We start from the raw sequence: 27,955 nt of genomic DNA, 5'->3' as shown, positions 1-27,955 counted from the left end.
TGGTTTTATGTAAAACTTCAACAGCACTTTGATGATGGCTTGTCCAGAATGAAGCTCTCCATCTGCACTAATGCTTCCCGTGGTGCACTGCAGCCCTGCCGCACGGCTGGTGGTGGTGCTGCACCCTTTTCTCAGTCATGGGGCATCACGATGGGGCACGGGGTAGCCCTCCCCTCTGAGCAGATGCCAAGGGCCAGTGGACGTGGGTGAGGCGAGTGAGAGGCCTTGGTAGGTGTGGATGGCTCCTGTTTGCTGAAGGTGGCACAGTAGGGGAGCTCAGATTGGCACTGTGGTGGGGGGGGATTGCAACACAGGGGCTACAAGGGGTGCTTTGGCTGGTCATGAGGGCTGTGGTGCTGTCGCAACCACGGGCAGTGCATGCACTAAGCGCCAGTGCACACGGCAGCAGGTGGGCCCCACAGCAGGGCCGTGGTACTGACACTCACCTGCCTGGGCTTGCTGGTGAATAGCAAAGAAGATGGCTTCAGAACCCCATTCCTCCAAAGTGATGATGAGGGAAGGATGCTGAGGGGGGAGTTCTCTGAGGGGAGGGGCAAAGTTGGGAATTGAAAGGAGAGGTTTCAAGTCAGTGTAGGGGGGAGAGAGCTGTTCAGGAGCAGTTCCCTTGGAGCACGTCAAGGGAGGAGGTTAGCTCTCAGCACAATGTGAGGACTGTGCCCAGGAAGGCAATTCCAGAATGAGTCTGTGTTGTGTAAACTCTGTTAAACAGTCTGTTTTCTGCACCGTACACTGTACCTTCCTCGGGTCTTGATGTCTCCATAGCTCTTAGTGATTACTAGGCACCTTGGTAGCCCTCCCTTGAGTCTCAAATGCATTGCTACATTGAGCTACATTGCTACTGTTGAGCCTTTCTTGTCTTGCAATTCCAGCTTAAGGTGTGGATCTGTCTGGTGTTTATCATGTTGTAGATGTTTCTGAGCAGTCATCTCTCACATCTCTCATCATCTCTCACAGTGATGGCAAGAGAGTGGTTCATTTCCACTTCTGCGAGTTCTCTTTTGTCAGAGCTGTCTCCAGGGATTGCATCCTCATGTCCATAACAGTCTTTTGTCTTTGGCTTCTTGCTCATCCATCATTCTTCTTTTGATGGCTCTCATCCACATCTCTACTGATGGCTGCAGCACTCACCACTTTCAGGGCCCCTGTAGAACACCTACACTGTCATGGCACTGTTGGATGGACCTCTCTGCTGGTGGGTGCCAGATTCCCTATGGAAGTCAGTCACGGTGCTTGCTTGTTGGGTGTCCATGTCATGGTGGGAGCTGCCCTGCCCAGGGGTGTAGCAATACTAAAGACAGGGTAGCACAGCCTCAGGATGGTGTGGTAGTAGGTTGATCTGTCTAGATAATTTGGGCAAAGACCATAAAATTCATCTTTGGGCTGCAGACAGCTGGCACAGTTGTCTTCCTTAACTTTTGTGGGCATCAGGCTCTGGCCTTCAGGGAGTAGTTTGTGTGGTAGTGGAGTGGGCTGGGTCTTGAATGTGCCTTGGCTTTTACAGGTGGGGCTCAATATCTAGGTTCTTTTAGCTGTATTAGTGTAGAGTAAGCTAGAACTGGACAAAGTCAATATTTGATAGACCTTTACTTGTCATGTATTTTAAAAACCAAATGAATTGGAATGCTTAAGCATTTCTAACGAATTTTTAAAGCCTACAGGTTTTTAGATAAGGTAAAAACTTACTACTTTTAACTGCCTGCTTGCCTGATGAATTCTTCGGTCAAAGCCTGGAATTTTATTTTTCAAGGTTTGCAAAAAAGTTACAATAAAAAACCTTACAGAAAAGACTTCGTGTTGAGTGTGAGGGAATGAGAGCACTGATCAGGTTTTATTTAACTGTAAAGGTTAACCAAAAACTCTATTTTTTTTTTTTTCCACTATGGTTTCCTTTGCAAGTGCACTTCTTTTTGCCCAGGAAAGCACTGTTTAGTAGATAGAAAGTTGCTATTTTTCCATGTTCTGTAGCAAAATGGGATCATCTTCAGAGTTTCTGGTCTCTTACAGACTGAGACAGCTTGGGAATTAATACGTGGGTGATACTGCATAGCAGTGTAGAACATTTCACTTTCGATTGAAATCCTGTTAATATTATTGGAGTTCTCTGATGAAAGTTTGGTCAATGTAATTTCCTAAGTCAGCTGTGATTTCTAAAGATCTTATAAGATTGCAGGTTAAAAAGGTGAGAGTATATGGAGTGCTTTATAATTCAGGTATATTTAGTGCCGGAGACAAAATTGTGCCTAGTCAAAATGTGAATTGAAACATTTTAGTAGTGTATGTTACATGATGCTAATGTACAATGCAGTGTTAGTATTCTAAAACACTATTGCAAGCGCGTGTTTAAGACAACTACAGAGGTAAACAAGCTTTATGATTATTTCAGGGATCTTTCTGTCTCCAAACTCCTGAGCAGGAAGAAAACGTGCTGAAGGTCCTGCTAAGACAGTCTGAATGGTGAAGTATCAATGCGGGGTAAATTACGTTTAAATGCAGTTACTCCTGCTTTAAAGAGCAGAGCAAGCACTTTCCTTGCGTTCCTGTGGCCCTTGCGTATTCATAACGATACCCCTTGCAGGGCCAGCAGCTCTGAGTACTGTATCATTTAAAGCTGCAGGTCGACAACTTTTACCAACGGGGCCCATCTCGGAGTGTGGGGGGCAGGCGGGCGCCCCAACAGCCGGGCCGGGTGCCGCCATTACCGGGGGTGGGCGCGGGGCCGCGCGGGCCGGCCCGATGCTGAGGGGACGCACCATGGCGGGCGTGGGCGAGCGGGCGGCCGTCTCGGCCACCTCGGAATCTTACACGGGCCGCGGCTCTTCCACGCCAGGCGTGGGCGGGCGGGCAGAGAAGACGCCCCGTTACACCTTGGGGCTTCTTCAGACGCCGCACAGCTCGAAGAGCACCGGGGGCTCCTCCAGCGGCGGGGCACGGCCGGCAGGCTCCAGCGGGGAAGGCCTCGCAGCCGCCCGGGCCGCCGGGAGCAGCGCGGGGAAGCCGGCTGTTTCCGAAAGGGGAGGTACGCTCTCTGCCGGGGCCTTTATCTGTCTCTTTACCCTCCTGCTCTCTTTGCTCCGGTCGGGTTCCGAAAGAGCTGTTAAAAGCGGTGCCTACTGAGGTGGGGTAGCACCAACTAGCCCTCGCAGCCGGCAAGAACAATGGAAATCGTTCCTTGCACTTCTTTAAAGAAATCTCTTTCTTTTCTTTAGACAGTAGTAGCTGAGTTCTCTGTGGGATCAATAAACGTGTTTGAGTTGCTGCAATAGTGTTTGCTTTACAGGAGAGAACCGAAACATCGGTTATGAGTTTCGGGTTTGTGTTTGATTTGTTGGTTGTTTTGTTGTTGTTGTTGTTGTTTTGGTTTTGTTTTTATTTTTTTGCCTGGCCTTTGAAATAGTTTTAAGTGCCTGTCGGTCTCAATGTGTGGTAAGAACGTTGTGCTCCTACAATGCAATAATGCTGTTTGCCATCCTTTACAAAAATCGACTAGCAAAGTTTGTATCTTGGCAGGCAGCAAAAAAAGTTAAAATTGTGGTGTTTTCAGACGTAACGATGAAAAGAGTTGGAAATTATTTTAACACTTGTTGCAATGAATTCTGATGTGCATGTATCTCCATTATGTACAAATTGGAAATTAGGTAAAATGGGTTTGGGTAATATATATGATTAATGAGGAATCCTAAAAGATACCCAAACAGAATGTTAATTCAAATAGGGCATGACTTAAATGTTGGGTTTGAGAAATACCTGTGTATGGTTTGGTTCATTGCTCTTTGAAATTACTGGTTTTCCTCTGTTAAGCCAGATTTGGTACCTTCTACAGGAAGTCTCTTCTGTCAAAATTCTGAATGCATTTAGACCAAAATCTAAGTGAATGCTATTAAAAAAAATTACCGGTATGCATTGCGATGTTGATGTGTCCACTCTTAAAAAAGTCTCCAAGCAAAGAATCTGAGCTAATATTTTTATCACTTGTCACAGTTTTAGGATTAAAAAAACTCCCAACCAAACACAAAGAAAATCCCACCTCACCGTCCAAAAAATCCAAACAAGCCCCAGAGCCCCAGTACTGCAGATATTTTTGTACCAGCCAACCTTGGTAAAGAATCATGCAGTTAATTGATCATCTAAAAAGAATGCTTAAGTATTTTGTCTTGTGTGTCAGTTTTTACTATAATACAGGAAACAGAAACATTTGTGTTTGTGTGTTTTATAACACCTGGAGTTTTTTAAGTGCATCTGCTGTTTATCTTTTCATTCATTTTTTTAATCTTAAAAAGCAGTTATCTAAACTAGTCTAAGGATGTCTTCAGTCATCTCAAGAGAATTAAAAACAAGTAAATTACTTAAATAATTTATTGGAACTTAAAAGTGTTCTGAGACAAAGATATTTTGCAGGACTTAAAAACGTATGTTGATCTTAAATATGTGTGTAAAAGGAGATGCTGCTAACAAATACATTCCAGATTACTGTATAATTTCTGAGAGTTGATTCCCATAAACTCAGAGTTATCATTCCCAAGTGGTTCTTTGTTAACTTTTATTGCCCTGTTTTTTAAAAGGAATGCTCAGCTTTTAAAAAAAGATTTTCATAAGCATGTGTACAGTTTTAGGTAATGATTTTTAAATGGGCAAATGTGAGATAAAGTTGATTTAAAGCATTCTTTCATAAATCTAGAATTCATTAGAATCTGAAATGATACTTAGTAAAATGACTTCTGTTGTATTATTTCAGTTCAACAATGTAAATAATTTTTTTTATTGTTACTCTAGGTAATCTTTTTGTAGAAAATAATCATATTAATGCAAGGTTGTTTTCAAAGCAGTCTGACTTTTATTTCATTTTATACTCTGGAGAGCTTTCATAGAATGACATTTTGTTTGGAAATCTCTATGCTAATAAAAAATGAAGTTTTGTAAGCTGTTTTTTTTGTATATTGCTTTCTGAACAAAAATTTGTGGCTGTTTTAATAATTTTCTTATTTCTCTCTCCCTTCAGAATCATATTTTGGTGACAAAAGTTCTTGTGTAGAAAATGCTAATACATTGAATCTCACGAGTTCTTCTTCTATGCGAGGCCTGAATAGCACATGTATAGGAAAAACACCTCTCTCTTCTGGTAGATCTGGTTGCAGAAGCCATACTCCTCTTATGGGATATTCGGGTAAGATTAACAGCTCTTAGAGGAAACAGTCCAACTTACATTTCTGATGTTATTTTATGAAACAGTTTAATTTTTAATGTGATATGTTAGGATACTAAAATAAACTCAAAACACAATGAGTTTTGTTCTATAGAGAATGCTGCCAAGGAACAATGCACCAACCAAAAAATACTACTTTACATACTGAGTAGATGTTTTGGTATTGCATCCTCTTGCTACTTACTTTGCATTCATGTATGGATTATCAGTGTAGTTAGAATTCAGAGTTTTTTCAAATTGTCCAAAATCAACTTATATTTGTGGCCATATGGACATGCAGTGTGATCACTAAAAAGCCCAAATTCATGCACATCTCTAATCAGAGCTTATTTTTAGGCTTGTAATGCATTGGACATCATATATAACATAATTCTCAAGTTTCTTGAAGCAACTGTTTTGTATTTTATGTTGGCACGTTCAGAGGTGTAGAACACTAGCTCTTCAGAACACTTTGATGGTAGCTGATGCTACACTTTGCAGTGCTTTGTATGAGCAAAATGGTGTTACAGGGTAACGATGCCTTGTGCCATGCTATATGTGTCATATGTGCTCTGGTAATGCAGAAGTAATGGGATTTAAAGTTTTTTCACAGTCTCATCATTTTCAGTTCAGTCTTTAGGATTCTTAAAGACTGAACTGATAATGATTCTTTCATCTGTGTATTTTTTTACCCTTGCTCTATTGTTTGTGATGGTCCTTGATCAATCTTTCATTGATTTATATTGAATGTAACTGAATATATATGACTGTCTTACAGTTACATCCTCATCTGCAGTTTCTGCTCATACTGTTGCATCAGTTATTGTAGCTGTAGTAGAAGGAAGAGGCCTTGCCAGAGGTGAAGTAGGAATGGCCAGTATAGATTTAAAAAATCCTGAGATTATACTGTCACAATTTGCAGACAATACAACATATGCCAAGGTATTTTATGGGTTAATTATTGTGACTTACTTTCTTGAAAAAAGTTTGTGACTAATGGGAAATTAAATTTCTAGTTTGTGGAAAAGATTTCTCAAAAGTGGAAGTAACAAGTTCTAGAAAATATGTGGTGTTGAAAAGCCTGCTCTTTTCCTTAATGTGCCTCAGATGTTAAAGAGGAAAGAATGCTTTTCAAAAGAAAAAAAGCCCTTCTGCAAAATACACTGTTTCTGTGACTGAGATGCCTCATTTTGAAGAGCATTGGGCAATATATGGTGGTAGAACTTGCAAGTATTCTTCATCCTGCAAAGCAACTCTGAGAGCTGCATAAATGTGTGGGGGGGATAATTATAGTTCCACCGTTGGCTGCATAAATGTTCCATCTCAGTTTGAAATGAAATTCACTCAATTTACAGCCAGCACTGCATATTCTACATTAATCTGGGGAGTAACCTCTAGGTTATGCAGCAGCAACATTACTGAAACATCTCATTTTGTAGTTTTGTTGTAGTTATGAATGCTAGAAAATAACATGGCTTTTAGCAGCTTTACAATATTTAAAGAAACAAAAGCTCTATTAGGACAGTAAGTAGCTCTGATATAGGATGTAAACAACCATCAAATCTGTTTAATAAAACAGGTGTTGTATGATGTCATTGTACAATGTACATTATACAGCATTGTTGTACATTACAGTTGTATAATGTGCAGTGTTGTATAACGGATTTCTTTGTTTTCTTTTATTTTTAAGCATTAGTGCTTTTAAAGGCTGTTCTGGTCTCAACACACATAGCTACATATTGAACATCCTTTATAACTGTTTCTCACGCCATGGTCAGTTTTAAATATGATTATTGTTTTCCTGCCTTACCATTATAAAAGCTGGCATTTTTATTTGTACACATATGTTCCTAATTTTCCATTTAGATTACTGAATTCTTCCTTCTGTGCTCATACCTGATACTGCATTCACCATCCAGTCCAAAAAAGAGATGCTACTGTGCAACTACTTTTCCCCTAATGTGGAAAATGTCCTAACAGCCCAATTTCTTGCCTTAATCTGTCACACCTTTAACAATGTGTGAAAAAATTCATGTTGCCAGAAGTTTATGTGCATGGAGGAGACAGAGGAGTCCTGTACCTTTTATTCTTGAGGCCTTTCCCCATGGAGTCCCTCAAATTGTTGGAGGACTGCAGCCTCCTTTTTATCCCAGTAAAATCTAAAAATATCCTTTTTATCCAGCTGCAGAACCTTTGCCTATTCCCTATTGGCTGAGGTGCTTGGGAGGTACAGACATCCTAATCTGTCTGCTAAATGTGCCCCTTAATGTGTTCCCCCCACTACAACAGATGATACATGACCATTAAAATCGGCTTCAAGTCTGTCCTGGGTGGGGAAGTTAATATTCATAACTCTATTAAATCTTCGTTCTTCTCGAAGTTCAGGAGTTGAGCATGACCTTGGCTAAGCAGCAGTCCATGTCAGTTAGTAACATTTTTAGAAATTGAGGGTTTGTCCCATTACTTCCTTATCTGCAAGTCTCTGACCCTATCTGCGAGCAGATACACACAATCTGTTCGTAAAGACACATTCATCTTCTTTCAGCAATTCTGTCTTATCTGCTGATCAGCTGTTTTCTTACGCTCTCAGAATCCATGCTTTGCCTAGTGATTGGTATCCAGCCTACTGTATTTTCTTGTGCATACTTTTGGTTTTGAATGTTCTGCAAATAAATTCAGGAAAGTTTTCATGTGTTCTTTAAGTTCTTCAAGACTTGTGATGCCACTGGAAAAAAATTTCCTGGTGGCTAGCAGATATGAAGGGCAGTGACAGCCTTCCCACCCCAAATGCCCTAAGATGATTTATTTTGTGTATTTTTTTTATGCTTGTTTACCTTTTCATTGGGACATCATCTGTTCCTTCTTGCATGTCTTAACTTCTAAGCAGTTAAAATGTAGTCTGGTTTTTCATGTTTCTCCCTTGAGAATTTGTAAATGCTGGTATAAATGAACATAAATGCATAATGTTTAGTCCTTTCTTATACAGTAGAAGAGCATATAGTCTACTAATAAATCTGTACAGGGGGTGTGCATAATGTAAAGCTGGTAAAATATGCACATTTTTAGCCGTGTTAATACTGAGGTAAATGTTACTAGAGGAGGTTAAAACAAAATTAAAAACTAGTCTCAATCCAAAGATTAGTAGTCTTCAGACATGTCGCATTTCTTCATCGTCCAGAGCACGATTAACCTTCCAGCTGCAAGGCCAGAAAGCTGCCATCTGTTGAAATAAGTCCTTCTCCCCTGTCATAGCCATGAAATATAGTTTTGGATATTAATATCTTGCTTCAATGGCAAGCATGATTCTGTGTTCAAATAACAGGGGATAAACTCTCAATTTTGTTTGTTTTTAATTTAGTTTTGTGTATTCTCAGATACATATGAATTTGACTCATTATTGTAGAAGTCAGTAGAAAATTTGGAATTCGAACTCATTCTAAAATACAAGGGTTCTGTATTTTCTTATTGCTGTTCATGATTGTCTAAATATTTTAGATTATTATTTTTTTAATTGAATTCTTTTGAATGTTTTGTTCAGGTTATTACTAAACTCAAGATTTTAACACCACTAGAAATAATAATGTCAAACACTGCATGTGATGCAGGGAATACAACCAAATTGTTCAGTCTCATAATGGAGCATTTCAAGGTAAGATCTAAAATTTCATTCAATGTTTTAGAGTTCTTGTTGATCACTTTCATATGATGGTTGATTTGAGAGTTTTATATAACTTTTAAGATCTTAAGTGCAGGCAGATTTTGTTTTCTATGATTTTCAGGTCTAATTTTAGAATGGTAGTGAATAAACTAAGTGCAGCTCCCATGCTGCTGCTTCTAATACTGACAGTTACAGAGATAGATATGTTGCTGATGAAAGCTGAAAGTTTTTGATTTGTGGCATTGGGTAATTTGAGTAATTCCGAATCCTTTGCTTCTGCCTTGTTCTCTCGACCTGATAGATTAGTGGGGGCTGATGTATCATAGAAAAGAAAAAGGAGCACTGTGAGGGTAAAAGAGGATGAGATGACCTAGTATAAGTAAATTATGAGTATTAAAGCCTCAGAACCTTTAAAGAAACTATTAATTACTACGTGAATTGTTTCATGCCTAGATAGCTGATGGCTTCTTCATGAGTGCTCTTCTGCTTCCTGATCTCTCTCCTCTTTTTCTCACATAAATCTCATGTGCATCACACACCTTCAGTTACATTGACCTGCTTGTGCTAGTAAGCTAGAATGAATACTTCTATGAAGACAGACTGCAGAATCAGTTGATAGATTTCTTGGAAACATGTATCACTAGAAAAATACAGAAGTCTCTCTGATGTAACTTTAAAAACTCATTTCTTTCATCCCCATCTTCACAGAATGTGACTTTTACAACTGTCCAGAGAAAATACTTCAATGAAACAAAGGGTTTGGAGTACATAGAACAATTGTGTGCATCTGAATTTAGTACCATTTTCATGGAAGTCCAATCAAAGTGTGTTTAAATAAGGAAAAGCATACTGTGTCCAGATAAGTTTTTAACAAAATCATTTTTATGTACTCATTGCGTATGTCTGTGTCATGTTGTAAAAGTTAGAAAATCATAACAGATCTTTTTATTTTGCCCTCCAGTGTTTCTGATACATCTAGAAATGTCAATAGAAAGCCTGTTACATAGTTGGGTGGGTTTTTTGAGTTTTCACAGCTTTCCACTTCGCCTTTTTCATTCTTTCCTTAAAGATACCTTTCAAGAGCCTGTCTTTCTGGCCTCAGCAAGCATTTTCAATGTATCAGCAATTTTAAGTGTTGGTATTTGGTGACCAGGGTCTTCAAGTCACATGTGTCTGTTGAAATACATATGTTCACTATATCAGCAATATAGTGTAGACTGTCAAGTGTACAGAGACTTAAACGTTTATAAATATTTGACTTGCAGGAATATATGTTTGCTAGACATGGGTTCGTGCATGTTTGAAATATACTGCTTTTTCAGTGCTATCAACCACAGTATTGGCCAAACCCACAATAGTGTGAATGCTCTTTCTGTAGTGCACTACTTCTGTGGTATTTCAATAGCAGTATTCAACATTCATGAAACATTGTTTCTTTCCAAGGTATTACTGTCTTGCAGCTGCTGCAGCTTTGCTAAAATATGTTGAATTTATTCAAAACGCCGTTTATGCTCCTAAATCACTCAAGGTGCGTTTCCAGGGGAGTGAAAAAACAGCTATGATAGATTCATCATCAGCACAAAATCTTGAACTAGTGATTAATAACAGAGATTCTCGGTAAGAATAGTTTTTACAATTTATGTTTTTATAAAAATGGATTTGACTAAGTTTCTTTGACATTTGTGTCAGAGAGCTGACCATTATTTCTGTATGACAGAACCATTCACATATTCTAAAAAAAAATATTTTGACAGAGAAATGCATTACAATTCAGCACCATATTTCTAGCACAGGAAATCCTGAAGTGAATTGTAGAAGGAGAGAATGCATAATCATCTTTACATTGATGTGTGTGTTTTATTCAGACTTGAAAATTTTATTTATGCAAAATTTCACAGAGTATGAAATGAAAGAGGCACTATTTCTTCAAGATTCTTATGTTGGATTAAAATGCCTACGTTTTACTCATTTTACAGAAGATATATGCTTCAGCCTTGAGAAGTTTTTTTAGATCTAATAGTGGGAAAGAGAGTAATTTCTATAATGATGGGAATGTGCAGTGTGGTACTTGACTGCATGGTAGTTTTCCTCACTGAGATCAATGCTTGGAGCACTTCCTTCATCAGTAGTTGCCTCGTAGGCAGAAGAAACTTCAAGGCTTACCTTCTCCAGACTGTTAGACTTATGGTTAGCAAGAAAAACACTCGGAACTTGTGTTTTGCTGCCTGTCAGGTTCTGAGATCTACCTCTGTTTGGATGTCCACTTAATCACACTGATATAAAAAGGGGAGCCTGGAAATTCCTCACTCTCCAAGTACTGTTCATAAGACCTTTCTGCTTGGGGAGATGCAATAGAACCACAAAATGCCTTACATGAGAAGGTACTTTTGTAGCGATATTTTTCTGAAAAAATATTTTTCTTTTCCTAATTTCACAGCTGGTTTTGAGAGGAAGGTGGTTACAGGAGGAACTGAGCAACAGTAAACTGCTTTAAGTTTCTGCGGGTTTTTTTTTTAACATTATTGTTGCAGAATTTTTGCTGATCCATTGGCAAGTTTGAATCAGCCAAACATAGCTATTTTTGTTACATAGATCTTACTAATCTTACTAATTTGCCTGTAAGTGTCTCCTGACACTTGATATCTTGGAGCCTGGTTAGATATATTTGTATTAGGTATCAGCAGGTTAAAGTTAATAGCACAGGCACACACAAGAAATAACTAAGTCGAATTTGTGTGCTAGTCTTAATTCTGGAGGGACTTGCCTTGCTTCATTTAACTATGCAGGGAAATAAGTCCTCAGGTGCCTAAAGATATTCACTGTATATACTCTCCCAAATGTAGAGTTCCACTTAAGTGCTGTCAGGGGTTACATCATGCAGTAAGTGCAAACAAAACCCAAAACCAACCCTGAATACAACTGGGTTTGAATTTCCTTTTTTTATTATTATTTTTTTATTATTTTTTTATTTTTATTTTCCTGACTATTGCTTTTTTATACCATGGTATTTCAGGGTGTTTCTGCTCACTCCATCTGTCTGTCTACCTACCTACCTTTCTATCTTCATGGTGTTTGTTTTGTGTGTTTGTATCAGGTTTCTTCCTATTTGAGTTCTGGTTTAAATCAGTGTGCTATTACGGCCCTGTTATTTCATGAATCTTCTTTCAGCCAATAGCATAGAAGATTTCAGGTTTCTAAAACTGTTTAACTGTGTAGTAGGTGTAAATATTATAGATGGCTTATTCTACACCTATGCAATCACCATTAAGTGTGAAACCCTGGGATATGTAACATGTAAAAGCCATAAAGATGAAACTAATACTTACAAATTATAAGCATGTTGTTTAGCTCCTGTATTGACTGAAAAATGTTCTTTAAAAGAATAAAACCAAAAATTATTTCTTTTTGACTTCTAAGTAATTAAAATTATTTTCAGAGATGTATTTCAACTAAATTGTTCTGATTAGTGTTTGATCTCTGATTGTAACTTGGTAATTTGCCTCCTTGTGTAGGGTTGGTTTGTTAATTTTTAATTAGTTTAATTGAAAGGGAAAATGTGAACTTTACCACAGTTGCAATGGAATGCTACTACAAAATATGAATAAAATACTAAGTACAAATGTATTTCTATACTTATATAATTGAGGGCTAATATTATATTAAATTGCATTGAATTACCTAGCTTCCTCAACTGCTGTAGTTCATATAATATACGTATCAAACAGGGAGATGCTAAGCATGCCAAAGCATGCCTCAGATTTGTAGGATACTCTTGCCTGTAAACGTCTCCTGACACTTGATATCTCTTTTTCTTGGTGTATGTATTCTTCATATCTATTTTATTTTCAAAGGAATGGTCACACACTTCTTGGTGTTCTAAATTATACTAAAACTCCCGGTGGAAGTCGAAGACTTAGATCTAATATCCTGGAACCTCTAGTTGATGCTGAAACAATTAACACAAGACTGGACTGTGTTCAGGAATTACTCCAGGATGAGGAGCTCTTTTTCGGTCTTCAAGCAGGTAATAGTTTATTTTGTAACACCTAATACTATATTTCTTTCGAAACATTTTTTTCTAATGTAGGAAAGTATGTAGTGCTACTTGGTATATTTGAAAAGTATTTTTTAGTGGTTTGTTAGGTGACATAGTGAACACTTAATTTTTTGAGGTAATCTGTATTATCATAGTGGTACTTCTCTCAAGTATTTTGCTTAGAAAAGTTGACTTTCTGTGATAAAGTGTATAGAAGTCTGTGAGCCAACAGCTTTTTAAAGGAGTTGGAGTTTGTCTCTTTATCTCTGTGGCTGGGCATGCATTATGTTTGATGTATACAAGTATGTGTAATGTACACATGAAAAAGCAAACACATTGGTTAAGTAATACTTGCATATAAATATTTTTTTCCTGTTACTTCATAAAACATATGGTCTAAAGAAAGGTAAAATACAATACTAGAATTAGTCCACCTAAAACTGGATCATATAATCTTTATTTGTGCCAGAGGAGAAATACAGTTAAGTCTAAGAAAAAAAAAGTATTTCTGAATTGACAGATGTCTACCTATACAATGAAATCAATGCATGCTTAGATACAGTAAGTTGTAAGTATAGTTACAACAAAATAATTCAGATATTAGCTGTTTTTAAGCTAGTTTTTACCCTGTAAATAATTTGTGACAGTAGAATATAAGGAAAAGATCAGCATTAGTATAGCTAAGTAATTGTGTGCTTTCAAAGAAAATACATCTTCTTACAGTTTCAGTTTAGTTTCAGACGTGTATACTTTTATTTTACAGTTATCTCAAAGTTCCTGGATACAGAACAACTACTTTCAGTTTTGGTACAGATTCCAAAGCAGGATACAGTATGTTTCAAAATACACCTTGGAAAATCATTTATCTGTCTATAACATACAATATATAAATGTGATGTCTGTAATTCATCTTAAGTTATGAAAATGTACTTCCAAAAATGTTTGCTCTTCTCATCAACTCTGGTTGATGAAAGACCAACTCCCCACCTTTATTCTTCATAAGTGTACATTTTACTCAACTTTACTCAGATGAGAGAGAGGAATTTTCTTTGCATCAGCATAGAAAGAGAAAATGTTTAGTGACTTACAGTCCTAGTGACTGTTAGGTCTAAAAGCAAAATTATTTTTTCATCAGATCTTGCCTCATATATCAGTCTGTATGTTAACACGTCATACAAATATCAAAATGGAATAAATACATGTAGTTCACCAGTAAATCTTGGTTGAACCAGACTCAACATTAACTACGGTGAGGTTGAGGTTACTGAACCTCAGCTTTGTTTCCACTAAACATATTGAAACCATGGTGTTAAAAGTTACATTTGACTACTGTACTTGAGTTGGATATTTCTGCCACTGCTTCTGAGGTTGATGACTCCTTATGTTTATGCTTGTGCCAGCATCTTCGATACCCACAACTCTTTCACCTCTCAGTGTCTTCTCACATGCTGATTTCCCTACTTAGATAAAGGATTTGTGTAATTCTAATTAAAGAAATCAGATACAGACTCAAACAGGACAGTTATAAATGCAGATAAATCTCTTTAATGACATAATCAAAACCCAGAATGTTTATGGCTCCCAGCTTTCCTTGTAGAAATGTGTAACATGAATTTGTGAGTTCATCTATATGACTAAAAAGGTCACATAGGGTGCTTTTATGTATGCATAGCACCATGTATACCAAACATTTTTACTGCAGTGTTTTCACTGTTGACTGGTTCCAGTATAGCAGAGCTTACTATTCATGGAACAGATACGCTTATTCAAGTGCTTTGCTTTTATCAAATGCTAGATTAGGCAAATCATTATGTTTCATTCCTACTCTCCATAAAAATTTTCATCGTAAGCCTTCAACCAGTCAGCAGATGAGATGCACATCTAGAAAGCCTAAAGTTCCAGTTACTAAATGTTTGAGTGGTATGTCCAGCGTGAGTGTTCTCTCATCCTAAGGAGGCTGTCAATCACACAGAATCACCAAATCACTAGGTTGGAAGAGACCTCCAACATCATCGAGTCCAACCTGTGCCCTAACACCTCAACTAAAACATGGCACCGAGTGCCACATCCAGTCTTTTTTTAAACAGATCCAGGGATAGTGTCTCTGCCACCTCCCCGGGCAGACCATTCCTGTACTTTAAAAAATAAGTTTGGAATGGTCAACTTTTTTTTAATAACTGCTCTCTCTTCCGGTTATGTCATGCAGTTACAAAGTAGTTAGGAAAAAGCATAAGTTTCTGAGAGGGACTAATTGTCTTTTAAAAAAAACATTCGTATCCATTACATAAGTAACATCTGGCACTTCAAGGGGACTCCAAGGGACAAAAGCCTTATACTTCAAAAACTGTGCTCAATCCAATCTTGCTTGAGATGTGGTACTTGAAAGATCATGTCAGTGGTGAAATCATTTATTGCCTTTGGGCTTAAGTGTATCATGTGCAGAGGTTCACTTTTAACACTAGTCCAATTAAAATTCTTGTAAGAACTAATTAATCAAAGATCCATTCCACTACCACTTTCTCATATATGACCACATCAGTTCTTTTGATCTCTTATTCTTTCTGGGGATTTAAATCTCATATTTATTTGGAGATGCATTTAGCACTGTTTAGTTCTGTTTTTTACAAAAAAAACCCCAACCGTTATATGACTGTAAGATAAGAGATGCTCTCCGTTGCAAGAGTAAAGAGATATTATATATGAATGAGGTAAGATTTCACATAGGGTCATGCTTCTATGTTCATGTCCAATCTGTTTATCTGTGTTATTTCCTTAAAATCCTGTTGCACAGTGCATGTGTACTGCAAATGCTGTGCCCTAATGTCAGCAGCAAAATTCTTTACCATGAGTGTTAACGGCCCATACCAAAGAAGGTTGAAGGTTTCTGTGAATGAAAGATTTTGAAGAACAGTCATTATTGTGAGAAAAATGTTAAAATAGTTACTGGATATTTTCTAGTATCATTTGAGCAGATGTTTAAGGATGTACGTATATTAACCCAAGAGAAATCAACCAAACCAAAATGTTGTGTTTAACAGCATTAATGGAAAAAGGTTGTGTGCTTCATCATAATGCATAATGTATTTGCTTTGAAGAAGTCTAAATTGTGAAGAGCTTGTATAGGGTTAAGTATACGTAGAAGATGAAAAGTTTTCACAGTTTGGGCTAGCAGGGTGTTCTTAGACTCAGTCATTATCAGTTCAAACATAAGAAATCTTAACTACTGATGGACAAACTGTCACAGCAGGAGGTGTAAAATTTAGGTTAGCATTTTTTGTGCAGACACGAAGTTGTCAAAGTGAGCTTATGAAGCATTTCAGGAATTTCCATTAAATGTATAAGCCTGTTACTGTTAAGAATATGAATTCTAATAGTTCTTAAGTACTTTTTAGAACATACAAATGCCTCCAATATTCAAAAAATTTTTGAACAGGTTAAAACTGCTGAATCAAAAATAACTAATTTAATCTACCTGAAGCATACTTTAGAACTCGTGGAGCCGCTGAAAGTAAGTGGTCTTTGTTTGTTGTTTTGTTGTTGTTTTTTTTAATAAGGTATAGACCATTTTGTCCTTATTTTTATGAAGTGTAGTTTATTAAATTTCATAGAATATTTCAAATCAGAAGGGATCGATAAAGTAAAAAAATAATATGATTACAGAGCACAATACTGCCAACATAGTACGTTGTTTTTAACATAGGTCAGAAATACGCATTTGTGTCTATACTGTAAAGAGCAGGATTCCTACCATTACCTGAACAATTGATTATATAACATTTAACTGAAACTCCTGCTCAGATCCCACAGTTTCTGGCTGATTAGCCTTACTGAATCTGAAAACATTCAGTCCTTTAAAAAAGCTGCAAAAAGCAATAACTGCCATGTCCATATTTTTATCTTCAACAGGCTGCTATAAGAAGCTGTAACGCACAGCTGCTAAAGGCTTATTACAATTCTCTTGAAGATACAAGGTATTTATCATAATACTTAGCTACTGTGTTGGAAACTCTCATCTCAAAAGTGCCTGTAAGATAAAAGATGTTGCGTCTTTACTTGTTTATAGTTATGGGTATAGCTCAGTTCTTCTTCTTAACGCTGATTTTAATTGTCAGAAAATTTAATTTTCAGCTAATGAATGCAGTGACAAAAGCAAGAGAGCTAGCTGTGATAGTGGAGTTCTTGCTGAACTCAATTCCCTTAGAAATAATTCTGAAAGGACAAGAGTATTGGCTTCCTAGAGTATCCATAATAATGCAAAATTCAAGTGTTGTATGTTTGAAAAAAAATACGTATTTGAGAAATAATTTATATCTCCCAAAGATGTGAACAGTATTTTTAGTCAGACTTTGGTATAGTCATGGTTCATTCTGAGGTGAAAATAGAAATGAAATTTCCAGTTTTATTTTAACAGTAGAAAGTTTCAAAGTTACTTCACTTATTTATTACTGCTACTTGTAATTTGGGGATGATATTGCAAGTAGAAAATCATGAAGTATTATGTATCTGATCAGTAATACTGCTGATGTTGCAGATTTGGAATTATACTTGAAAAGATTACAACTGTAATTAATGATGATACAAGATACACAAAAGGATGTCTAAGTATGAGGACCCAGAAGTGCTATGCTGTTAAGCCTAACATCAATGAATTCCTTGACATAGCTCGCAGAACATACACAGAAATTGTTGATGACATAGCAGGTATTTCTAAACTAAAATTTGTATTTATTTGGGGTTTAAAATACATTGCACTTGACCTATAGAAGCCATGTAATTGTGTTATAACCTTCTTGTATGTAAAAAGTATTTGGTATTGATATGAATTTATTGTCATTGATAGGTAACTGAGATTCTCCATGTCTGGATAAAACCTCTGTTTTATTTTAATAAAATTGAATAATTATATGGTGATTTCTATATTCAAAGCTCTGTTAGTCCTTGTCCTCTTAAAGCGCAATAAAGTTGAACTAATGGAACAGAATTACTCCACCTAAAACATTCTGCATAAAACATGTAAATCCTTGGTTGAGCTTCTTCATTTAAAATGTCTGAGTTATTTGTTCTTTATATTTTAAGCAGTCTTGATCTATCTGTGGACTGCCTTTTAGCTGAGGTATTAAGAGTTGGAAAATACAAACAAAAGGAAGTTTTAGCATGTCACGCATTACTGTGTTTCAGTAATCTTCCTGTTTATGTCAAAATAGAAGAAAAATACCCAGTTTATTCTGAAACTTATTTCCTTTTTTTAGTATAAATTGTTGATTTTTTAGTATAAATTTTTTCATCTTAGTTTAGTATATAGTCTATAGTCGGAAAACTAAAAGAGCATCAGAAACTTTAGCACCTGTCATATATTTTGAAGTTCCTGTTTTATTCTAATCCCACATTCATGTATAGTGAAAGATACAGATGGTACTGCTTTTTTATTTCTAAAAGCTTTCATTAGCGGTTTCCATCTTCGTACCAGCACACGTGTGTGTGTGGGGGGGATGTACATTAATGTATATAATTAGGGTTAAATCTTTGTATATGGTACGTAGGTATGATAGCACAACTTGCAGAAAAATACAGCCTACCAATGAAAACGAGTTTCAGCTCCGCTCGTGGATTTTTTATCCAGATGAATGCTGATTGTTCAACATTACCTAATGGCCAGCTTCCTTCAGAATTTACAAAGGTATCTGTACAAAATATGTTTTAACATAATATATTTGTATACTTTATTTACAATATATAATACATTAATAAAGTACATAGTATGCAGTAAGCAACAATAATAATAATTTCAGTGAAGATATTTAGAAGTAAATGAAGTTTTAACTGGGATGTTTATAACTACCCTATATTCAGTTATATAATCAAAAAAGTACATGCAGTTATGTTTTGTGGAAGAATAAAGTTGTATATCGTGCTAATTGTTATCTTAAATGGAGTTTTCCTAAAAAATTACATGGTAAAAATGAAACTGGGCCATGTTTTTTCACTTTTGTTTCCCCATATGGTTCTGAATTTGGTTTTTAGAAGCTGTTTTTCCTTCCAATAATAAGGCAAGCTCTTATTGTTGTTTTCAATTCCCCGCAGATCACAAAAATGAAAAACACATATAGCTTCACTTCAGCAGATTTAATAAAAATGAATGAAAGATGTCAGGAGTCCCTGAGAGAAATATATCACATGACCTACTTGTAAGACCTGTTAAGAACTATTTAATATTTGCTAAGTATGTTTATTTTCTCCAATTATCAGCTATTTACATGGGGTTTTAAAGCTATCTTTATGTTAAGTAATGACTACTTACAGAGATTGTCTAAAGCAATACTGTTCAAGTATACTTCCTGAGACAAAAAAAAAAAAAACCAAAAAAGCAACATAAACTGTGTATTGTATTAAATATGATGGCAAACATATTGGCATTTATTAATAAGCGGTCATCATGTAAAATTTCTAGGGGTGAATTATCTGTGCAAAATGGCACAATGAATGCATTAGTTTTGCATCACTAATGCAGAATTGTTACTTTCAGTCAGTTCCTTATATTTAGAGCAGAACTGTCTATTTCTGTCTCTTGTCCTTGCAGCATGTCATGTTGCTCTCCTCACTGATTCACAACTTAGTAAGTGTAATGTTACCTGTCAGCTGAATGGAAATTCTTTCTAGCAGCCATGTGGGGTTTTTTTAACTTGAGGGTCTAAGGGAATTAAAGTTGTATTTCTCATGTTTATAGAACATACTTGATTCCATAGCTATATTTTTTGTTCATTCTCTATGTGAAGCTTTTGTATGAGCAGTTGGTATTCGAGGTTGTGTCTTGTGTCTGATAGCAGAATGGTAGCTGAGATGATGGTACAAGATCTTAATTTACTTCAAAGAAATTTATACATTTGCTCGCATCTGGTAGACACAATTGCGTTTTATGAGTGACCTTTTATCCTAATGTATGCAGTATGAAATTATGGTTCCTTTACTTCTGTAAGTTGTATAAAGCGACAGGATGTGCCATGCAACAGCTAAATCAGTGTCCTATTTCAGAATAGTGTGTAAACTACTGAATGAGATTTATGAACACATTCATTGCCTATACAAGCTGTCTGACATTGTGTCTATGCTGGATATGCTGCTTTCATTTGCCCACGCCTGCACTCTTTCTGATTATGGTAGGTTTCTTCTTTGATTCTCTTATGGGCCAGATAGAGACCTTTCTGATGGAGAATACCCAGGCTGTTTTGTCTGGTTCAGTTTCTTTCTCTGTGTCTCACTACTCTTCAGATGAGCATCTCTGGTCTGTCTTTGCCGGTTCTATGCTGATGTTCTTTCTGCTTCCCTTCATCAAAATTAAATTCGCCTAGCTAGCTGCCGCAAGCTTTTCCAGTCACTCCTCTCAAAACAGACAGTTTAGGCGTTTTCTGTTCAAAAGCATGAAGTGCATGGACATTCTCTGTTTATGCTTTTTGCTGGTCCATTAGTGCTACATGTAATCGGTTCAGGAAAGACTGAACCTGACCGAAAATCTGATAGAAATCCATGGAGATGGTTGCAGCATCAAATGGATCTTTGTAGGCATGCCATATTGCCAAATAATCAATATGGTAACATATAACAAAAATAGAAGGAATGCTACTTTCTAGTTTACCATGCAAATACAGGGTGCATAGGTAGGAGTAACAGGAGTCCACGACCCTTGTACTTTATAAAAATACTTAAGCTCTTTGCATTTTTATTACTGGAGTCTCAACTTACTAGGGAACAAAACCACAGAACATTAATTTAGAAATAAAGTTTTAGTTATGGGTTCCTTTTTGTAGTCATAAATCGTGAAGGATTGAAGGGTAATCAGAATCTGTACCTGAAAGTGGCTGGTAATTCTTCCCAAGAGCTGTGCTCTGGAAGAATTAACTTTATTTCAAAGCACACTAATTTAATAATGTAAAGGTTCCCACACTAACTCCTCAGTGTTTTTCATCTTTTATTCTTGTTTAGTTCGTCCAGAATTTACCGATACTTTAGCAATCAAGCAGGGCTGGCATCCCATTCTTGAAAAGATAGCTATGGAAAAACCTGTGTCTAACAACACATACCTGACAGAGGGAAACAATTTTGTCATTATTACGGGACCAAATATGAGTGGAAAATCAACATACCTGAAACAGATTGCTCTCTGTCAAATTATGGCTCAGATTGGTGAGTAGGAGTGTACAATATTAATCATCTTCTGCAGCAACTTTTCTTTTCCTGGTTACAAATATTTATGAAATTGAATGATCTAGCTTCCAGAATAACATTATATCTAAGTAAAATACTGACAGGTAATTTGTAGTCCATTTTCTTCTACCAGCTCTTGAGTCGCTTACAGAGGCCACTGTAAAGTTTCTTGTCTGCCATTGGAAGTTTACGGGGCTCCATCTGCGTATCTTGAAGCCTCCCCAATCTGTTTTCAGAGAAGCACAGTTGCATGCCCTAGCTCTTTGGAGCACTGTAACCCAATCTAGCACCTTATGCTAGATGGATAGTGAGTGTCCTTCCAGTATGTTGGTCAGACACGTATGTTAGTCATCCAAAAGAAACACGTGACCTTGAGTATACCTAAATTACATAGAGAAACATGTTTCCAGACAGGTATAATTAATAGATAAATAATCAACTACTTCAAATAAGAGTAGTAATAAATACTGCAAGGTTCTGTACTAAAGTCATTAAAGGAAACCAACTATTTGTAAAGTCTAACTGAGACTCATTCCTGTATTCAGGAATTCCTCATGACTTTTTTCTTAAAAGTAAGTCTGGTAGCACAAGTCAAAGACGTAACTCTATAGAATGAAGCTACTTAGCAAGTGGAGAGTAAAATTTATGCATCATGCATTTGTGGGTTCAGTCCCCAATAACTGCAAGTTCTTGAAGAATTGCTCTCAAAAACATGAGTTTAAAATGATTAAAGCAGACCGTGAAGTTTTTGGCAATAGGTTCCTGTTCTTTCCGGTTTGGTAAAACTACTATGCTTGGAAGTCCGATAAAGGCAACATAATCTTAATTTTGGGAAATTGGCGCTTCTTGGGATTAGTAAATTAGTGACCACAGAAATGTTAAACAATCCTAGAGTTCATTGTTTTGTCTTCATCCCTTTAGACTGACAAACAGCTTCAGCCATATGATTTCCTACTGGTTTCACTGATAAGCTTCTTTAATTATCCTATCTCTATAATAACTTTTTTCTTATAAATTAGTGGTAGAATGTAATCTTAGAAAACATTATCAAGTAAGATGCATTCTCTGCTGTGCACAAAAGCCAAGTGTAAAAGTAATTTTTTTCCCAGTGATATATTCAGGCAAATGTCAGAGCGATGAGAGAAACTTGTGTTTTGCTTGCTTTGTAGGTTCTTATGTCCCAGCAGAGTATTGTTCTTTTCGAATTGCTGAGCAGATTTTTACCAGAATAGGTATGGATGATGATATTGAAACAAATGCATCAACATTCATGAAGGAAATGAAAGAGGTATGAAATATAGCTATCCAGGTCCAAGGCCCATTTTTATTGTTAAGCTAGTAGAAATTGTACTAGTATATTTTCACTGAAAGAGTGTACTTTAAAAAACAATCAAAAATTCAGCCTTCATCTCTTTTATGATAAACTGTAGAAAACCAGGCATCTCTTAAATAGAAAGATATTCCAGTGCGAGTGAAAATCAGTGCTTTGTTGGATAGTATTTTCAACACTTTTGCATTTGCTTAGAATTTAAATTATCATTTGTAGGGGCCTAAGCTCTCTCAGTTTCCTTTCACAAACTGATACCATTTTGAGGGTAAGCGATATGTGCAGTAGAAAAGAGTGGTGTAGCGTGAGTCTTTGCTTGATTAGAATTGACAGCTGTTTGAAAGCTTGGCAAAGGTAAAACTGTATCTCAAGAGATTTTTTTAAAAATTCTGCATTATGTTCCATCTGAATAACATAAAAAATTCCTTTTTAAAAGACCCACATTTATAAGAATGATAACACTTTGAATATTTTTCTAGATAACGTACATCCTACAAAACGCTAATGATAAATCACTCATCATTATTGATGAACTTGGCAGAGGTACCAGTGCCGAAGAAGGTATTGGCATTTGTTACGCTGCCTGTGAATATCTGTTGAACTTAAAGGTAATTCTGTTTTGAAAGAAATTTAAGGGGGTTTTTTTGTCATCCTGAAACTAAATACAGTATTCTCTCATGATTTTACATCAGTTTTGCAAAGATTTCTTGGCTAAATACCAGTGAACAGTAAGAATTACAGTGATAGGAAACATGCTGACATAAGCTGTAGTTCTGTTCACTGGTGGTTGTCATTTAAGCCCAGTCGGCTGCTGAACACCACTCAGCTGCTGGCTTGCTCCCCATAGTGAGATGGGAGAGATCAGCAAGGTAAAAATACAAGAACCCATGGGCTGAGATAAAGGCACTTTAGTAACTAAAGGAAAGTCATATGCAGAAGCAAAATAAGGAATTCTTTCACTGCTTCCTATCAGCAGGCAGATGTTCAGTTGTTTCCTGCAATGCCATTTCCTCACACTGACCGCTGCCAGAATGCTGAATGTCCCTCCTTCCTCCTCACAGTTTTTATTGTGGTGGTATAGTATGGTTTGACATCTCCCTGGGGTCAGTTTTGGTGAGCCATCCTAGCTGTGTCCCCTCCCAGCTCCATGAACACCCCCAGCCTGCTTGCTGGTGGGGCAGGGTGAGGAGCAGAACAGCCCTTGGTGCTGTGCAAATGCTGCCCCGCAGCGGCTAAAACATGGGTGAGTTATCGGTACTGTCTCGGTCACGAGTCCAAAACAGCACAACAAAAGCTAATACAAAGAAAACTAAATCTCGTCCATCTAAAACCAGTACACTGGTCACCATATCTTTCCAACTTGCTTGCAAGTTGTAGCTCTGTCTAGAAACATAAAAACCCAGTCTGTTTAGTTTTGCTAATTTAGTTTAGTTTTAGTTTTGCTTTGTGCTTGAATGTTAAAGGCAGACCTCTTTACCTGGTGGTTACCTTTCAAAGTACAGTGGTAGTTCCACACAACTTACAAATTGGTCACAGAGGTTAGAAACTTGTTGAGAAAAGTGGAAGATAATTTTAGATGGATTGCAAGTTTCGCCTCTATTGCTAGGTATGTGATCAACCTCAGGCGGCTGTTACAAACCTTTTGAGTGTGCAGGTGTTTGTTTCTCCTCAGAGTTTATTCAGAGGATTTTTGTAGGTTTTTTGGTTTGAGAAGCTCATATACTTTCTGTCACTTGTACTTTTGATAAAGAATTCCTTGAGAGAATTAAGCAACCATTTGACAATCATTCCAGTCGACACCAGTCAGATTTTGTAAGCATTGTCGATTTTCTTTTGTTTCTGATACTGTTTTCCTTCTATTGAGAAATGAGCAGGAGAATCCCCAGTTGGAAGAGATGTACTTGCCTGTGGTAGAACATATCTCTTAAGGATTTTTGTTTGCTTTAGTAATGTAAAGACAGCTTTTCTGTGTTTCGGAGGAAAACCCGGACATCTATGAGATTGTTTAATTTTTCTTATCTATTATAATTTATATCTGGATCATTGCCAAAATTAATTTTCTTTCTTGTTTCCTTGTTTAGGCATTTACACTGTTTGCTACACATTTCCTGGAACTATGTCATATAGACGCTTTATATCCCAACGTGGAAAACTACCATTTTGAAGTGCAACATGTGAGAAGCAGTGCTGGAAATAAGGAGAAAATTGCTTACACTTACACACTTTCTAAAGGATACACAGAGGAAAAGAACTACGGTAACGGATTCCACCATGACTTACAGTCGGCAGAAGTTACATGAGATACTATTTCAGTTATTAGGCACCTAGCAGTATTTTTTCTGATGACAGGTTTGTCTTGCGTTTGTGTCTCTCTCAAAGAGAGAGAGATATAGAGATCTGCAGAGCTATAATTTGTTCCAAATAATTGCACGTTTTAAGTAACCATGTAGTGAGATAGTGGTTTCGGGTTGTATGAAGAACTTACGTGATACTTCATAATGGAAAAAATATCTTACTGATGTTAGTACCTCCTTGATTCATATCTGTTTGAATGAGTTTAGTCATTTTGAGCATACGCTACTAGAGTTCATTTCGTCTGCACTTAGGGAAGTGAATGATTGTTCTAGAGAGACTTAAAGATGTTTCTGCCATAAGCTGTGATGTGACTGGTTAACAGCAGGTTGGCCCTTTTTGATCAGCAAAAAGGAATCGAGATTCTTTAAAAAAACGAGAGGAATTTTATGGTATATTAGGCTAAGACAGTTATGGGTGGGTCTACAAAAGCATCAGTGTTCTCTGAAAAGTGGATTTAATTCTCTTTCATCTTTAGACTAAATTATAGTGTAGATTGTATAGGTTGATTAATTATGGGTCAGTAAAGACAAGAGTGAACGACAGAGAGTTAAAAAAAATCCATACGTTTCCAAATACTAGACTCAGATGTTGATTCCTTGATTTAATTAACATTTAATCAAAAGGTAATTAGCTACACGTGACTTTTGCAAGCTATTGGTAACTGAAGACAAGTAAATATTCCACTTAAGCTTCAAGTAACAGGACTTAAAACTTTTCTTGATCAGAATTTCAGAATAAGGTTGTTTAACTTCGGCAGCACAAGGTCAATTTTAAACGCTACACCACCACTAACTTCAAAGAATTGTTTGTTTAGAGAGTAATCTCTGAGAACAGGAGACTTTTAGAAACTCGGTGTTTCATGTCTTGGCCTTACATTACTTGAGCAATGTCACATTCTAAGAAAGCGTGCAAGGGCTCTTCGTGACCCTTTTTTCATTTCTAAACCTGCCATATTGAACCACCCAATATGCCACAGACTTTCCAGAGGTACAGACAAAGGAAAAAGTCAAAAAATCATGTTAGAGCAGGAAAAAATATTTCCGTCTCTTTCTTACCCCAAGTATCCGGAAGTTTGGCTGTTGGCAACAAAGAAGTTGAAAAATGACACCCATATCCACCAGGATGTCTGGATATAATTGAGACTGCACTTAGCAAAACCTCTGTATTTTCTGCCAAATTAAAAAACTGAACCGAGAAAGCTGTTAACATCATGGTGCCTTTTTTTTTTCCTTTTTAACTCCCTAATATGTCTCATTCTACACATTTAAAGCATTGCCAGCAGTAACTTGATGTTGAGGTGTGTTTCAGAGATAGCATTAAAACAGAGTAGACATTTTATTTTGTAACTCTCCGAGCCTTACTGTTTATTAACAAAAAAAAAAAAAATCCAAAACAGAACAAACAAGAAAACCAAAACAAAAAAAAAACCCACAAACAAACAAAAAACCCCCAACAAACAAAAAAAAAAAAACACAAAGAGAAAATATACCAAAATTATTTAAATAATAATTAATTCTATACCCCTTAGGAAAACAGGCGAAGTTAATTCTGGAAGACATAAAATGGAAGGTAATGATAAAATTGGCATAAAAAATCCTGATTTGTGTTTTATATATTTAGGACTAAAAGCTGCAGAAGTGTCCTCCCTACCATCATCCATAATTTTGGATGCAAAGGAAATCACAAATCACATTGCAAAACAAATTTTGGTATGTAGTAGAAAATTATAATTCTGTATTTCTCAGTTTTTATACAACTCAAATGTATTTCAAATTTCTGAAGGGATACGGGATAAGCACTGCCTTTGTTTTAATGAAAACAGATTTCATTAAACTTTGTATTTCTGGAACTAGTTCTGAAAGATTATATTGAAAGTCACTGTTAGCTGACAGCACAAAATGGCCCTTAGGGTAAAGGAATATTGGATGTAATTTTCGTATGCAAACCAATACTGTGAGATCAAAAACAGGCTGGAAAATAGCTAATACTTGTATTTTTATAATAGACTGTCATTTATTTCCTATTTTAATGTATGTCTATTTTTAAGAACAGCACGGGCACAAAAGCACTCCTGAGATGATGAAACAGAGAGCTGCATACCAGTTAGCAATGAGACTGGTTCAGACTGCCAGAAATTCTCGACTGGACCCTGACAGTTTGCGAGTATATTTGAAAGCCCTGAAGAGAAAGTATGAAACCAGTTGTTCCACACCCGTAAAAAATGATGAGCATGAGTAATGTGTAACCTAGGCTGTTGTTCCAGTTTTTATGACTGCAAGATTGTTCTGTTTTTTTCCCACAGTATTAGTAGTGTCTTTTCACATGGTGTTATAATTTTAATTCCTAAACTAAACTTAGTAATGGAAGACCATATCCTTTATGGGTTCCCCCCCTCCCCCAACATACCTGGAATAAAAGCATTTGCCTTCTGTGAGGTACACAATTCTTTTTGACACTAAACTGTATCAGTTTCATCACTTTAGAGCAGCACTGAGAAGAGAGGGAAGGACTGGAGCTGAGTACTAAGGAACTCAGAATTTCAGGCAGAACACAATAGAAAGTTCAGATCGCAAAAAGGCAAATGTGTGCCCAAATTGCCTCAAAGCAGTTTTACTGTCTGTTCTTGTTCAATTGTGTCTTCTGGGACTGACACCATTTTATTCATTGTGCTGTGTTAAACACTTCTCACAATGCCGGGAAACAGATGATATTAAAACTTGAAGGAATTTGGACATGTAAAAACAAGCTGTTCTTCAGAGCAATGTGTTTGATGTTAGTTGGTGGTAAAGGTACCAGGTTTTCCCTTATCCCAATAAAGCTTGTGGGGCTGAAGCTGAAATCACTGGGGCCGGGGTGGGGACTGCAGTGCTGCAGCTGCAAACTCTGTTCTGAGGGGATGGTGACTGCAGATGTGGGAAGCAAGCATAGAATGGTACATAATGAGAAGGGCTGCAAATACAGTAAAGATTGCTTTGGGGTTGGCAGGGGGTTGGAGTGGCATTTCTTGGCCTGGAGGTGAAACCTCAGAGCTGGAACCAAAACAAAGACCCTTTTGTCTCAACCTGGAGCAGCTTCACCTACCAGAGAGGGGGAAAAAGAAGCGGATGTGGAGCTGGAAGAAGAGAGCTTGCAGTGAAATAAAGCTGGTGGGCCAAGAGCTGAAATCACTGGGGCAGGGAA

At 36.9% G+C, this 27,955-nt stretch overlaps 1 protein-coding gene across 10 annotated transcripts; it reads left to right on the top strand.

Annotated features, from left to right (window-relative positions):
* The first annotated feature begins 24 nt into the window (after positions 1-24).
* On the top strand, positions 25-27,517 carry MSH4 (mutS homolog 4). 10 transcript variants are annotated; one of them, XM_086899459.1, is made up of 22 exons: positions 25-228; positions 2,405-2,493; positions 3,228-3,330; positions 5,018-5,182; positions 5,979-6,142; positions 8,739-8,849; positions 9,567-9,682; positions 10,302-10,475; positions 12,710-12,882; positions 13,658-13,725; positions 16,328-16,402; positions 16,801-16,865; positions 17,426-17,595; positions 18,435-18,571; positions 18,976-19,079; positions 19,924-20,048; positions 20,872-21,072; positions 22,263-22,381; positions 22,900-23,028; positions 24,502-24,676; positions 26,396-26,484; positions 26,823-27,517. In XM_086899459.1, the coding sequence occupies exons 4-22, from the start codon at positions 5,089-5,091 to the stop codon at positions 26,853-26,855; spliced, it is 2,322 nt and encodes a 773-aa protein (XP_086755585.1). In that variant the 5' UTR covers positions 25-228; positions 2,405-2,493; positions 3,228-3,330; positions 5,018-5,088; the 3' UTR covers positions 26,856-27,517. The 10 variants fall into 10 exon arrangements, with proteins under 10 accessions (XP_086755585.1, XP_023786139.1, XP_086755584.1 ...); XM_023930371.2 differs by lacking the exon at positions 3,228-3,330 and having other exon boundaries at positions 26,828-27,517; XM_086899458.1 differs by lacking the exon at positions 3,228-3,330.
* Positions 27,518-27,955: the final 438 nt, after the last annotated feature.

This window comes from Cyanistes caeruleus, chromosome 8 (assembly GCF_971803275.1).
Source record: "Cyanistes caeruleus chromosome 8, bCyaCae1.hap1.1, whole genome shotgun sequence".
NCBI lineage: Eukaryota > Metazoa > Chordata > Aves > Passeriformes > Paridae > Cyanistes > Cyanistes caeruleus.
This window is presented reverse-complemented; position numbering and strand designations above follow the sequence as displayed.